Source organism: Halyomorpha halys, unplaced genomic scaffold (assembly GCF_000696795.3).
Source record: "Halyomorpha halys isolate HHAL.00 unplaced genomic scaffold, Hhal_1.1 Scaffold1421.1, whole genome shotgun sequence".
NCBI lineage: Eukaryota > Metazoa > Arthropoda > Insecta > Hemiptera > Pentatomidae > Halyomorpha > Halyomorpha halys.
In genome coordinates this window covers 381,561-397,975 of record NW_027112482.1, presented here as the reverse complement: position 1 = coordinate 397,975, position 16,415 = coordinate 381,561, and the positions used below count along the sequence as shown (strand labels likewise).

Below are 16,415 nucleotides of genomic sequence, written 5' to 3'. Positions count from 1 at the left end.
TTGACCCCCAACCATGGTTAGGCAGTATAGGACTCCAATGGGAGTCTTGGCCAAAAAAAAAAAAAACTTCATTAAAGTCATTGATAAGTAAATTATTATTTTATAAGTTATAGGTATAAAATTTATCATAATTATACACAATCATAAAAGATAAATTCCTTAGTAACTTTACTCTTTATTTAGAACTCTTATAAGTTAGAAAGAAGTTTTTAAAAAAATATTTTTTATAACTCCAAAATTTGATTAAATCGAGTTCACCCCTTGTTGCATTGATTATCATTTAATGAAATTTTTTTATCAAGGTTTCTAGCAGCCTTAAATTCCTTGAAATTGGAAAAAAATCTGGGATTATGCTTGAAAATATAGCCACTGTTTTCTGTTTGAATCTATTCTAATATATTGTCAAGTACATAGTGAAGTGATGTTTTCCTCTGTTCAAGACTATTTAAATGAGCCTTTGCTTTAGCGTTGAACCCATCCTTGTCACTAGTTTATTCAATAATTTGTTTAGTAATTCATTGTAGTGTCTTGTTCAATATAAAGTGAAGTTAAGTGTATTAATGCATGGTTATTTCAAAATATTTTTTCTTTACTCTTGTTACAACAGTGCAGATCTTGTATTAAATTCAATAATTTAACTTCTGAGCAATATCTTAATTTGCGGTAAGGATGGTTAAAGATCTTGTATTAAAAATTAAATGTTTATTGTTACCTGTGCAACTTACACTTTTAAAGAGAATATTGAGAGTTTTTATCCCTCTATCTCATCTTGGAACATTGCATTTAAACTGCTAAATTTTTATTATTTCATTTTTACCTTCCTGTTTCTGTTAGACAAATAGTACCCATACGTGTTTTTGAAAAACATATCAGGTTAAAACATTAAAGGCTTAGTGGTATAGAGAATTACATATACACCCTGTATTAATTTCAATAACATACTTGTAATGTAAATCCTCCCATCTCAGTAATTTAACTTGCCTGTAATGTGTTTAGATTGATTAAGGATCTAGTATTAAAAATTTAATGTTTAGTGCTGTGTTTCTTACATAATCTGTTTGAAATAATGTTTGGAGTTCATCTTTTATCTGATCTTGGAACACTGCATTGTTTTAATGCAATGTTAAATAATTTTTTTTAATTTAATTTTTACTGTTTAGCTATTGTTAAGATTGGCTAGAAGTATATGTTCATACATTATATAAAACTGAATAACTTCTTAAATGTATATATAAGTTGAGGGTTTAACGACTATATTAGAACAGATTAAAACCTTAAACGCTTAGTGTTACAAGGAATTATATGCAGACTATATATTAACTTCAATATTTAATTTTAATGTAAATCAAAACAGCATTGTCATGTAACTCCCTTGTAATATTTAAATTTGTGGTAAAGATAGTACTTAACATAGTTGGTAATAAGATGTCACTCAAGATGATGTGGATAAAATGTGTGCAATACATCAGATGTCTTACAGTGACAAAAGCTTTCACTTTTCCTCCTTGTATTCTGTAGCATCATCTCTTTTTTTAAAAACTAACTGTAGTTTCCCAATATATATGAGTTCTAGCTTCCATGATATTTTTTTTTTCCATCTTGTTGATATTTTGGTGAAACCACTTACCTTATTCGTTGCTTAGTGCTTCAAAATTTTCTGAGAAAATTCAAATGAGGATAAAATATGCATTTGTAAGGAAATGCTAAACCCTTATATTTTAAAGGCTTCAAGAGTTCTGAGGTATTTTTAGTTTTCATCTTTTGTGTTGTCTAGAAATCCTTTCACTTTAGTGCCAATCTGTATTTCACAATTGACCCTCATCTTTCTTGAAGATGAAAATCATGTAGAAGCTCCCTTAGTTGAGGTCTATTAAATATGGTTTATTTTAGTTTTGCATTACTTATTTATGGAAATATTTCTTTTAGGTACTTGAAACCATTACCTTCTTTGTCCATGGTGTTGACAATGTTTTTCTTTATTCTAAGCTTAATGTGGAGAGGTGGAAAAAGTATCTTTTTTTTTTTTTGGTTAACATGGGAGGTATATTTTATGTTTGAAGTAACAGGTTCAAAAAAAGTTCAGTTAGAGCAATCTCTCTTAGTGAAATATTCTGTTGTTGCCATAATGTCCAGTAAACACACAAATAAAAAACAGCAATTCTTTGTAAAACATCTTTGAAATACTTGCAATTTATCTTCTATTTTTAATATAAAGCATAAGACCTATCACACATTTTCACTGACCATGCGTTCACACACAGACAAACAGACCATTTTGTGAGACTTGGTTATTTGGACTCTGAAATATTTTTTTTGTATGATAAAAATAATTTCTGAAATTAGTAAACATTAGATCTTCAATTTATAGACATGGGGGCAGTTCATTTAGCTTGGTGACTTAGCTGTTTAAACAAGGAACCACGAATTCCACAATTAAGTGTAGTCTTGATGTTATTCTATACATCTACACAGTATATCCTTAAATTGGTTTATTGGCTGCAATAGTTCAGCCAAATCGTCTGTGCTGATCAGGGGTTTCAACTGATGGCCAATTGGCCACATGCAGTTGCTGAGGTAATTTTTTGCCATTTATGATACTCAGAAATAAAATAAGAACAAGACAATGTCCTTAACAGTAATCAATTTACTTAATTTATAAATGCATTTTTATTAATATATCAATATTCCCTGAAACTTTTTTCTAAATATAATTTTAAGAAACTTAAATAATGTTATTTGGCCTGTTTGAATCTTACTATTAAGTGGTCCCCATTTTAATTGGGTTTGACACACTAGGGATAGATGTTTCTGGATTGGCTAGAGTTGCTCATTAGGATCTAAACGAAAGCTTGAGGCCAAGAGGAAATCTTGGGAGAAGAATCCTTTATGACTTAAAGTGAAGGATCGATTGACTGAGAAGTCTTTTGAAATAGAAAAGAAAAATTGCTTTTATCTCAGTCATAGATCTTTCACCTTGCAGTGGCGTGATATCATGGAAAAATTTAATATTTTTTGTTATGGCAAATGATGTAAATTTTTGCTTTTCTTTATGTTTCAGGTTTCGTTTCTGCAACAAATATTAAAAAATCCAGATATATTTTGTTTTTCTGATCATCCATTTCATCAAGTAGCTGTAGATATTTTAAAAGCACCTCCTGAAACCGAGAATAAAGAAATTGCTTCATGGTAATTTTTGTTAATATATTTAAGTTAAAGAATTTTGACAATTTGCATTTTGTTAATGTTAATATTTCATATTTCACAGGCGTTCATTAGATTTGATTGAGCTAGTTCTTTTTCTTGCTGAAAGAGGTCATTATCAAGAAGTTCAAGAAATGTTGAAAATACCAGTCCAACATTGTCCTGATGTTCTTGTCTTAGGATTGCTTCAAACTATTCATCCTCCTCTAGCTACTATTTCTCCATTTCGACAAGAAATTTTGGCTAATCTCATGCCAACATTTCTTGGTAATCATCCTAATTCAGCCATTATTTTACATCATGCTTGGCATACCCAGGTAAAATTTCCTTAAGTTATTTGTGAAAATTGATTTTAATCTAAATCTTATTGAGGTGTAGTATTGCACATGCAAGATTTGTTTTTATTTTCCAGAATATTGCTGTAAAACAAATAATAATGCATTCAATGGCTGATTGGTATCTGAGAGGTGAGAGTGATCAGTCTCGACTAACGCGTATCCTCGATTTAGCCCAGGATCTGAAAGCTTTATCTTTGCTTCTCAATGCTCAGTCTTTTCCATTTGTAATTGATCTTGCCTGCCTGGCTTCTCGCCGTGGTTATTTAAAATTGGAAAAATGGCTGACTGATAAAATAAGAGAACATGATGAACCATTTATCACTGCTGTACTTAAATTTTTGCAGGTGAATATTTATATATTTGTGAGTGTGTTTTTAATTTTTGATTTAACGTGTCATAAAATTGTTTAGTGGATGATTATGATATTATAATGAGGCCATAATTTATTCTTCCAATGTACTTTCAAGGTAGAATGATCCTGCTCCTTTGTGGACTGCTTATAAATATATTAGTAAATAGAATTTGCCAGTACAAACAGGATGTCCAGCTGCCTTGAAGATCATAAATTATGCTTAAAAAACTGCCCGTTGGGAATTTTCAGTCAAATAATTACATTTTTCCATTGCTACTTGACTAGTTTATAAAATATTAGGCTGTTAGTAGCTAAGAGATTTGAGGTTTCACCTTGGTTTTGGTAATCGTTCAATTCAATTTAATGCATTTTACTTCTACATTTTATATAGAAGTAAAATATATTGAATATTTATTTATTTTATAAAGTTCAGGTTATTTTTAATGAAGAAAAAAATAAAATAAAATTTGTGAGGTTTGTTAAGTGTATGACTTAAAGCTCACCACAGAACTCTATGCAAACTTAGTTTCTTTTTATTAAAGACATTAAAAGAATTTTCTTAGTCTGAATTTTCCCAACCACAGCCCTTTTTTGATCTAACTTTACTGGCCTTAAGCTGTTACATTAAGGAAAAAAAAGTGTCTAGATCTCAATATAATAGGGAATTATGATATGATTTTTCTGTCTCCTTGTAAATTTAACAATTTTTCTCAACTACCATTTTTTTCAATGTTTTGTGTCTTGTCATCTTTTTTCAGGATTTCAAGCAGGCACTTGTTGTACTACTCATTTGATTTTACTATTATTTTTATAATAATATTTAAATGTTTTTCTCAAAACAATTTTGTCTTTGCATTATGTTAATAAATATAATTAAATTTTATCTTTACTACATACGTACATATAATTTTTTTTTAGAAACGTGTTCCTCATATCAGTGGATTAGTGAAAGAAGAAAGCATCCCTAAAGCTGCACAGTTACCTCATGAAACCCTTAGTACAATTCTGCTTTGTTTACAGGCTTGTGTAGGGTATGTACTCTGATGTATTTTGTATTGTTTTTAGTAACATTACAGAACTAAAAAAAAGCCATAAATAACTATTAGAAAAATATCTAAGGTAAAAAATTGTCAAAGGTGCTGATAAAACGATTAATTAGTTGTGTAGGAGATGGTTATTATGATTTTCCATTAGTGAATGGTGGTGATAGGTAGAAATTTATATGAATGAAACAATTATTCCCGTGAAATTTTGTCATATTTTCCCAAAAGTTCATAGGCTTGGCTCTGAAAGAAAGATCAATAGAAGAAGTTAAGAATGTATTTTATGTATACTTCTTTGTTGGCGCATAACACATTAATAGGTCACAGCTTCCTGAATCAGCCTCTCCCAGTCATCCCGATCCTATGCAGCAACCAACCACTACCTATATATTGTAATAATTATTGAAAATAAAAATAAAATAATCTTAATCGATTTTTAAACCTTTTTCAAATATAAAAAATAATTTGGGTTCAAGTTAAGAACTTTAATATCAAATAGATAATATAATTTTATTATATAAAAAGACTCTTAATCTCAGGGCGGGTTACTAGCAATCAGAATACAAACACTTTTACTATTAACTTAATTAAATTAATATCTCTGTTACAATTGTATTTAAATTTAGTTATAATCAAACTAACCAAGTTCACAATCTTCTTTGTTTCTATTGTTCTTGTCCTCGCGTCCAAAATGGCTTCCTCCTCTTGCTTGACAAGTTGCCTCTCTTCTAACAATGGCTTCCAAGCTTTCCCGCTTCCAGCCGAAGTACGTCCTCTCACCAGGCAATCCAAACTAAGAATGCCCATCTCCTCTCCACTATCTTCGATGTTTACTGATCAATCCAAAATAATCGATTTTGTTACAATCGATCCGCTTTACTTGCCATGGTTTGTGATGCGAACAGTCTGTGACAATTGTTATGTTTTTCTATTTCATGTTTGATTTTTCTTTTTCTATAATTACTGTATAGAAACAACAAAGGTTGAAAAACTTCAGTCCATCTTAACACAACCAACCCAACAAACACTTTGGAAGGACGTGCACCGCCATCTTTCTTGTTTCGAAAACAACGTATTTCTTTTAGACAAAGAAAACTGGTTAGCTTGCTTTTTAATTTAAAATAACAAATAACAATATTAAAATTATACATAAAATAAAACATATCAAAACCCTTTATACATCAAAATATATTGTTTACTCAAAAAGAGCATATTACAATATAAATATAGTTTTAGCATCTAGCATCTTAGCTTTTGTTATAGCCACCTCAAATCTACTATGTCTTTTTGTTGGAAGGCTTTAAAATGAACAAAAAACAAACTGGCTCGAATTAAACATTTATTTGATTCAATTTAAACATTTTAAAAACTAAAAACTAGCATAAACAAAATATACAAGTAAAAACAAAAAGGCCTCTCAGATAAAAACAAAATAGTTCGATAAATTATGAAAATGAAAATAAAATAATCTAATTTACAAATAACTAGACAAATAAATGTATAAAATAAATACTGCTCGACGAAACGTTTGCTCCACTCCGATAGATCCGAGGAAGAGTGCTGCCGAGATAGGTCGCAGCCCTTGTTGCTAAATAAATCCCTGCAATGGTCCAGAGTTGGTGTTGTGGCTCATTGATGGTCCGAATATCCAACAGTCGTATTGTATTAGGCGAGCCGACAAAATGAATGCAGACAGGGCTGCTAATGACGCTACCAGGGCCACTAATTAGTCGGAACTGCAATTAATAAAGTGGAAACACAGAAAAGGTCTGGTTCCGAACTGTAATGACTCACTAACTCACTAAAAATGTCCAAACTATTAAATTATAAGGGCAGACCGGGCTGCTTTGACGCTACCACGGCCACTAATTAGCCGGAACTCTAAAAAAACTAAGATGGTCAGTCCGTTGCTAGGTGACGCTTCTTAGCAACTGAAATTATCACCTCTAGCAACTGTCTCTATTACTCATTATTACAAGCAAATATAATTACACATTTTTCATTTCAAATAACTAAATCTAAATTAAACAATACAAATAAAAATAATTGTAACTAAATTAAATACTAATAAAACTGTATAACTAAAACTATAAAACTAAATACTAAAAATACTATTTACATTTATTTACAAGGTAATTATCTATTATGGCGTTAACAGCTTTGTTATAAGAAGCAGTTTGCCAGTGAGAGCACTGTCAGGAGCATGGGCAGTAGCAATTTGGTGTTCCATGGAGACCAGAGCCATTTCTCTGACTGTTTAGAACTTTATTCCTTGGGACCAAAGTCGTTTGGTGCTATACTCAGGTGTAGATGGTGAAGGTGGACTGGTAGAAACGAACATGCACAAACATTCTATTTTTTTCCCAGTAAAGTAGGTAAAAAAAAAAAATGTTGTTTTATGAAAACGCAAATCATTTTGGCTTATAGCATTGTCTGAAAGCTATAAATACCATTTTTTAAAGAAATTAAAAATTAGAACATAAACCTTAGTCATGAAACTCTTCTAGACTTTTTTCTTATTTAAAGTTGATGCAGATAGGTGATTAATCAATCATACGAAAAATACTTATTTCATTTTTCATTCCAATGGGCCCAAGACAAAGCAAGAAAGTTCAAATTTGAATTTATAACCATTTTAAAAAACGTATCATATTCCTTTAAAAGAGACAAATCAAATGTGGATTGATTTATCTATTTTGAAACAAAAAAAAAAAAATATTCATCCCCATTATTCCCATAAACTAATCTACTTTATTTATGATTGTATTTGTCCATCTGTGAACAGCCTAACTCAAAAACGAAGTTGTACAAAAATGAAATTTATAGAATCTATATTCACATTTTTCAGATTTTCTCGAATACGTCTCAAAAAAACGATTTTGATTCAACTTTGCTTGTCAATATATGATTAATTGGTCTTTAATATGAGCTAGCTTTAATCCAAATTGAAATAGTTAAACAGGGCTTAAATGATGAAATTAAAAAAAAAAAAAAAGAGAGTTTTAAAGCTGAGTCTGCTAAAGAAGAAGATGCTGCTTCGATAGCGAGCTTACATAGCAACATTGTAAAACCAACGCACATCGAAGAAGTCTTATTGAAAGAATTTAAAGAAAAAAAAAAAAAAAAAAAAAAACTACCTCTTGAAGTTACCTTTAATTTTGTTTATTTGAAAAAAAAAAAACTAACAGTTCTCATTGTTACCAATAAGAAAAAATGGATGAATGTAAAATATTAAAGAATTCTATAAATAAATAAAGGAGAAATAAAGACTTCCAATTTGAAAGGAAAATCCTGTGACTGCCTGAATTGTCATCTTTTGTTGGACTGTTGTATTCTTGGCAGGAACAACATTTATATTAGTTATTCACTCTTAAAGGAACCCTCAACTACAAATTTTTACAGCAAGAGAAAAATAAAAATGTTTTGTTCAAAATATTACCTTCTCTGTATATGATAACCAACTAACACGAGCCGCTTTTTGTTATTTTTCTTCCACATTATTGAAGGTTTGTATTTATACAGGAATTTTAAAAAATGATGTTCTTATAACTGAAAATTGTGGGATGTGCATACCAGATTTTCAGAAACTATCATTGCTAGTTTCTCATTAAATATTCTCTATAAATCATTTTAATTATTTGATATATTTGTTGTTTACCTGTAGTCAATTGGTGTTTTTTATTACCAGACTCAACAATGTATAGTCATACCCATTACATCTACAGCAACTCATGTAAAATGATAATCTAGCTATGCGTGGTTCCTATTTTTTTTTATCATCTAATACACCTAATACTTGTTTTAATTTTTGTTGCTTTTTCTTTCTCACTACTGAATGTTTGTTTCTATACAGGAATTTTAAAAGAATATGTTCATATAATCGAAAATTTTGATTAGCATTTTATTTTATTTATGTTTTAAACATTAAAAAAAATTTTAGTCCTGTGCTCAATTTATGTTTGGGCATAATAGATTGAACCATTAATCCAATTTTATCATGCTCCATCCACTCTTTCAGCTTAATTCATGCATAAATATATTTTCCTTAGCACACCTATATTTAAAAAAACGAATTGTCCAATTCATACCTTTTGAACTTCATATAAATCTTGGTCAATTTCATCTACTACTTTTGCTTAAGCATGCCCAGTCTTATTTCCCTCAGTATAGCTATATTTTGAAAACAGCTTGTCTGATTTAGCTGCTCTAATTTGGAGTAAAGTTGAGGATTAATGTATATCTTCTATCAACTTCATCAAATTCTGTCAACTACTTTTGTCCACAGTTTTGCTTTAGTCTAGTGTTGTGTTTTGTAAAATTTATTTTCTGAATACACCTAAGTTTCAATATTAGCTCATCTTATAGATTTTATTCTCAAACGACAAATCCTTAACCTTGAAAAATTGGTTATTACATATAAAAAAAGGATAATTTCCAGAAAAAGTAACTTTTTAATTGAATTTCTTGGAAATAAGATGTTAGAAATAGTGAGGAGACTGTACTGACCCATGTACCTTAAGAGATGTTTTTCCTGAATTTTTAATTTTAAAATATGTTATGATATAATTACGAATGTATACAGTCTGCACAGATTTAGTTCTAACTTTACTATGTAACTGGTCTTTTTTTGATCTGTTAAAACATAGCTCATCAATTCAAAAGATATCAAGAGATGATAAGGTGATGCATAACACAATTGTGTTGTTACTGGCAATTACTGTTTGGTTTGCACGTGACAACATGTAGCTGTAACTGTATATGAAAGTGTTAATATGTATTTCTAACACCGGCCTCTAAACAAATTTTATATTATAACATTAACAATTTATGTTATATTTCACACAATTTACTAGCCCAATTTTTTAAGTTTTGACAATAAGGAACTGTTCAAACTGAAGAGATAAAAAATTAAATCCTATTGTTTAAAACTTATATCTTAATAGAAAGAGAAAAAGGTACATAAATAGTTATTGAAATTCCTGCGGTCCAATATAAAATAATGCATACATACTAACCTGAACTGCCATTCAAATTATTACTTTGGTCACATGACAAAATATTAGATGTCACTTTTACATTTCATTAAGATTTTAAATTTTGAATAAAATTTTCAGCATGCAATTTGACTTAGATTTTACAATTTTTCATCTTTGTTGATCTTAAACTAAAAGAAAAAGACTTCAAAATTTTTGATACATCAACATCAACGAATGTGACTCCAGAATATAAAAAATCCTCTTTTTAGTAAAAAGTGGGCTTATAGCATCTGAGCACTGATAACAGATATGTAATTTAGTTATGTGTTAATTAATTGTTCTTTAAAAAAATAAGATAAGAAATGCAATCTCTAGTCTTACAATTATTTAAATTTATTTGTCCATTAAATTAAAATTTAAATGGAATCTTTAATTACTAATGTTAAAATGTATTGATAGCATTATGATATATATATATTTAAAGTAGGTGTTTAAATGTTTATGTTTGAAAGTTTATCTCTATAACATGAATTAGAGTGCCTGTAAACTCAGCTATTTGAAATAGAATCATCAATAAACTGTATTATATTGATTTAGTTTAGAAAGTTAATATTATTTATTACAAATTTTATCTTTATTTTTAGGAATGTTTCTCAAGAAATGGCTGAAGCTATTCACAGTGTTGTAGCCGCATGTGGAATGATAAAAGCTAGGACTGCTCCACCAGGGGTCCTGCGAACTCATCGAACCCTAGACAGTTTTACTCCATCATCTGTTTTTTCTAACCAAGTCGATTCTCTAAATTCTGGTATCACTGGAATTTCTCTTGCTACAACATCATCTGCCTTTACTCTTCCTGCTGGTAAAATATGTCATGTATTTTTAGAAAAATTTTGTAATAATTTTAGGAGTTTATGATACATGTTATTTACAAAATTTGTTTTGCTATATTTATTATGAGTTTTTTTTGTGTGTGTGTTAAAAAGTAAATTTTTTTTTATTTGAATATTTTTTTTATCAAAGGTTTAGGTCAGCTTGTTTCTAATCCTGGTTCACCATCCCGCCTCATTGCTGCCTCACAATCTCCAGCATTTCCGATCATGCCTCTTGGAGCTCCGGGGCCTTCATTAGTGCCTCAGGTTGGGATTCCTGCAGCTATGGCTCGTTTACAACTTACTCAACAACAGCAGCCCATAGAGAAAACTAGAATCTGTAAGTTTATCTATTTTATGTAGATTCTTTCTACAAGTCTATAAGTCTTACATTCAATTTAAACATGTCATTGTTAAAGGATGTTCTGAAATGATTTGTTCTCACTAATAGACGAAATAATCTGTATTTTTAACAAGGTTATATTACTCAAAATTATTCAATATTTGCATAATTAATCTTAAATCCTATTTAGTTCATACTTAAAAAATTAAACAAATTTACAGCTAAAATCCCTCTAACTCAGGCAAGGTCTTACCGAGATAGTGGCTGTCTTGTTGATTTAACTTGTGATATAGTTGATAGACAGTAATATTTCAGAGTTATTTAGTAAATATAATAGTGTATTTATTATAAATTGGGTATCCTAATCAGGGTAAAAAATCTGACGGTTGAGCGTGATTTTGACCAGAGCATTTCTTTGCACAAGCTTAAGAGTGCAGTTGATGTTGGTCGAGAAACAATACTCCCTTATTAAATACTTAACCCAAAACTCTTCATGGGTTGTGAATTGATCGTTTTTATTTTATTTATTTATTTGTTATAGTGTCTTAAATTAATCAATTTAAGAAAATAAGGGATTTCTCAACTTAGTTATTCAAATGGTATGCCGTGAAAGTAAAATTTTATCTTTTAGTTTTTGCTTTATCTGGTTCATATTTTGTTTATTTACTTCAGTGATATAAGATCAGAACTGTACTCATTTATGTTTTGTTTTAAATTTATTTTCAGTTCCAAAAGACATTGAAGATGAAGCTAACAGCTACTTTCAAAGGATTTACAACCATCCACCACATCCTACGATATCTATTGATGAAGTTCTAGATATGCTAAAAAAGTTCATGGAATCTCCAAAGCAAAGAGAGCGGGTTTGTATTCATAATCCACTAATCCAATTATTTCCTGTTGATAATTTGTTCCAGAAACAATAAGATTTATTTAGTATTATAATAAGTTTGACATATAATGAATACTAGCAACAATACAGCAAATTTATCCATGATTATTTTTAAATATTTGTACGTTCCGATTGAAACTCATTTAATCTCTGACAATCTACATATTAAAACATGTATGTAGCCATTTACTCACTGATTTATTTATCTCTGTATTATTATTGTTATTTGCAAATATTTACATGAACTTATGATAGAAGGAAATCATGATTTCTTGGAGAAGATGAACAAATCTAGAAAGAGTAAAAATATGAAGCATAGTAAAAAAAAAAAAAAAAAAAGAATATCTCAGTATTATAAATATAGTTCGTTGCCTGGGGATCCAATCAAAATCAAGTCAGGTATAAACAGAGCTTGATTATGATGTATATTGTTACTTACTCGAAGGCTTAGGCAGAGAGCGATTCCCCTTATGTTCTCCATAAAGGTTCAGAAAGTCCTATTTACAAGTGGGAAATTTATCCTGTGACGGTTACGTGTAGAGCATCAAGTACCAAACAGTTTATCCCATGACAGTCACAGGCAGATTGTCAAACTTTTTAGTCTAACTAACTATTTAGTATAACTAAGACTACTACTAGATTCTTTGCTTCCTCTGTTTTCTAAATTATTTTAACTGAAAAATGATACAACTGAATGGTTTAGTTTTGAATTGAGTATGCCATCGACTTTGAAACCTATCACACAGTCGTTTGCACTCGAGTTTTTAGTGCTTCATCAGTTCTAGAAGTTGTTTTTGTGAATGAAAAAAGATACTACTGCCCCAATTGTGACGTTGGCTTATGTATCCTGTGTTTTAATATTTATTGTGCACAGACAAATTACTAACAACGTACATATAAAACATATTTTTTTAGATTTCTTATTACATGCAGAAGTGCTTCAGAACATGTAAAAACAATTTTTTGGACCGGAATTTGTAATTTTACCACACTGAAAGATTTAACCAAGTTTTTTTTTTTTTTTCAAAAAAGTGTTGCCATTGTCTTGGCCTTCATGAACTATCAATGAAATTTTAGTTCAACTTCTAACATTTAAAATACTTAAACAAGTTAGGAAAACGATTATATCTTCTCAAGATGTGCAGGTAAAACTTAAAGTCATAAGTCATCTTTACCTCCACCACATTGACACCCTTAAGTTTTTCAATTTTTTTTTTTAAGTGGTGCTAGTTAGAAATATTTTAAACAAACTGTTTGTTCTTTGAATTCGAACTCAATTTATACAATTTGCTTTTTTAATTGGATTGAAAAGTTTTTAATACAGTAAAATATAAATCATTATGAAAACGATTCATTAATACATGTAAAATATGAAAATTAGTTGATTTAAGATTTAGGGATATTTTGTTAAACACTCTAGGACTGATTATGGAATGAGTTCAATGCTTCCTGCTTTTCATTATAAGTATATTGGTTTGTTAAAGCTATATAGGGAATTGTTAGGAACAGCTACTCGGGGCAGAGGAATGTTTTGCCCCACTGCCTCATTTAGGTATTTCAATCTAAAAGATTAAAATATACTGTGATTCTAAAGAATATTTTGTTTAGAACAATCATATTTATCGTGTATTAAACCGATTACAAATAAAAAAGTCATGAAATGAAATGGTTCAAATTTTTACTAAATATTATTATTTATTGTTAAATTTTGCCATCCCCTCAAAATGGCGTGGGCCCCCTCTTCTCCGCCCCTACTAAACAACATCACTGGTCAGGAAGAAGTAAGCAAATGTATCCAAATCCTGAATTTGTATTTAGTTGGTATTATAAATGAGTTGATAAATCTTTCTTTTCCATATTTCCAAGATTCCCTTCTGTTATGTGAATGTTATTAATTTTCATTGGTTAATCTGTGATATCTTTTAAGACCTACTGAATCAATTATCTGATTTTAATGCTTTAAAAATAATAAAAAGATCAATGTTTCTTTTTTTAGGATATCTGTTTGTTTTTTTCTGACTTGAAGAATTCTTTTGAGATATTGTTAGACTGAAGCATTAATTTTAAATTTTTTAAAAATATAAACTTATTTTGGAGTTCTAGTTTATCATGAGACATTTTAAGCGAGCAATAAGTTTTGATATTTTCTTTGTCTATTTATTTCTTAATCTCTTAAATTGAGATTGTATTTGAAATTTTTAGTCTCTTATTTTTATCAGTCAATATTCATACAGATCGGCGTATTATATTAATTTTGATTATTTCACAAAGCACTATAATTTTTATTATTCTATATGATGAGCTTTAGGATTCCATTGTATTGGATTTGGACCTGATTTGTATTAATCTCTAAAAAAAAAACAACTAGCACCCAATAATATCCCTATTATAGAACTAAGTTTAGATGTAGATTTCATGTATAAATGTTTATTTAAATAGTACTTTTTCATAACACAATATTTCTTTTCGGGAGGGGCGGGTAAATGTACTAATGTATCTTAAGCGATGGTGTTTTTTGTTAATAGGTTAGTTAATCTATTAATTAATCTAAGTTGATCAACTAAATAAAACTAAAAATAATCCTTTTGATATAATTTAAATATAAATATTTATATTTAAATATACGTTTTAGTGGCAGCATTGTTTTGGGTAGAGGATAGGCTACACTGTTTTGGAATTAAATAATGGCGTTGTTTATTCTATTTTCTCAAAGTCATGATTTGTTAAAGTTTTAATTATCTTAACAAATTTCAGAATAATATTTCAATTTAACATTATTTTATACGCAAATAAACATTTGAAACTGACAATCGCAGAATGGCTGAAAATATGCCTAACACGAACTGTGAGAATACTGACAAGCATAGTTTATCATTGCCAAACAGCAACGTAAGTTTTAACATTTTTAAGTAATGCTATGCTAATTAGTGTTATTGATATGTAGAGGTCGAAATGGAGCTTGTTACAATTATGAACTGATCAACTAAACATAAGTAATGAAGTGTGTATTGTTGACTATAGATTTAATATGAGGAAAAGATGGGTCATGGGTGCGATTACTGATCATTTTGGTTACAGTGTATTATTATTATTCATAATATAATTACTTATATTATGTAGTTTAAAAAATTTAACCACTGGCTTTATAAGCCCGAAGGATTTTATTCATATTCTTTTATTGTACTTTGTTTATTTTTGTATCTTTTGTATGTAAGTTTCTTTTTTAAAAGATTTATACATCTTTTTATTCAACTTTTTTATTTAAAAACAGTGTATTCTTTTAGTCATGCCATCCTTAACAACGTTTGTTTCTCGTTTTAATTAGCTCTCATGAAATCCTGAATAGTGGAGCAAAACATTGGTGTATAATAAGTTGTGATTGTACTAGTTCAAGCTGCTTTTTTGCCAATATAATTTGAAAATAAGGTTTTTTACTATCTATATGTGTCTTGAAAAAGTCAAAGCTTCAAAATTTACAAAATTGTGAAATTGTCAATGATTATTATAATTTTGCCATCCTGTACCATAGATTTGGTTTAGACACAGGTAGATAAAAAGAAGCTTCATTTGCACAAAAATACGGCTTGATCACTTTTAACTTAAATCTGATGATAAAATTTGTAAAAAAATTAAATTATTTTCGAAAATCACCTTGATCTTAATTTAGATTGAAACATAAATAATAAATTGTTGGTAAACATTTTTATTAATTTGTAATTTTTACCTTATATATGAGTTAAATTATTATTAAAGTTCTTTTTCTTTTGTACACTCCACTTTCCTGTTCAAGAGGTTATATATCCTTATTTGAAGAGATATGGTGGGTTCCACTTTATTATGGAATGTGCATCATTTTGTGTAATAATGCACTGTACAATTTTAGATACAGTAGTCCCATTGAAAGCTTCCTTGTATTCTTCATCAACCTTCTCAATTTTCTTATATATACTTGCTGTCACCACGTTCACATGATACTGGTTACTAGAGTATTTTTGCTGGAAGCCAATAATGTCCTTTGGTGTAAACCTTTTCCCTGGGCATATCAATAGTTTGCCCCCGTGTTGTTGGCTTTAATCTCATTAATCTATACAATTATTTCATTTAAAAATATGTTCAAAGAGTGCCTGATTCTGAATTAACTAATTAATTTTTCATTAATTAGTTAATAGTAATAATTATTTCTTCATTATTTATTACATCTGGTTGAAATCCAGAATTTAAACTTTCCCATAGTAATTGAAATCCTCTTAATGCAATAAAAAATCTACCAAATTTTTAGGTTCTGTGTAGGTGTAATGGTTATAGAGTAATGATCTGCTTTGGGTTCTTTTAAAATTATTAATATAGCTTATAAAATACAATTTCACAGAAATGTTGGATGATTGCTTATTGAATATG

The 16,415-nt window shown here is 29.1% G+C and overlaps 1 protein-coding gene across 2 annotated transcripts in view; it reads left to right on the top strand.

Annotated features, from left to right (window-relative positions):
* Positions 1-3,058: 3,058 nt before the first annotated feature.
* Positions 3,059-16,415, top strand: part of Not1 (CCR4-NOT transcription complex subunit 1) — a gene marked incomplete at its 5' end in the record, with an annotated part of 49,773 nt that continues 36,416 nt past the window's right edge. For both annotated transcript variants that reach the window (XM_067050321.1, XM_067050323.1), the window contains 7 exon segments: positions 3,059-3,186; positions 3,266-3,518; positions 3,614-3,883; positions 4,810-4,922; positions 10,555-10,772; positions 10,934-11,122; positions 11,852-11,988. In XM_067050321.1, coding sequence (XP_066906422.1) covers positions 3,059-3,186; positions 3,266-3,518; positions 3,614-3,883; positions 4,810-4,922; positions 10,555-10,772; positions 10,934-11,122; positions 11,852-11,988 — 1,308 coding nt within the window.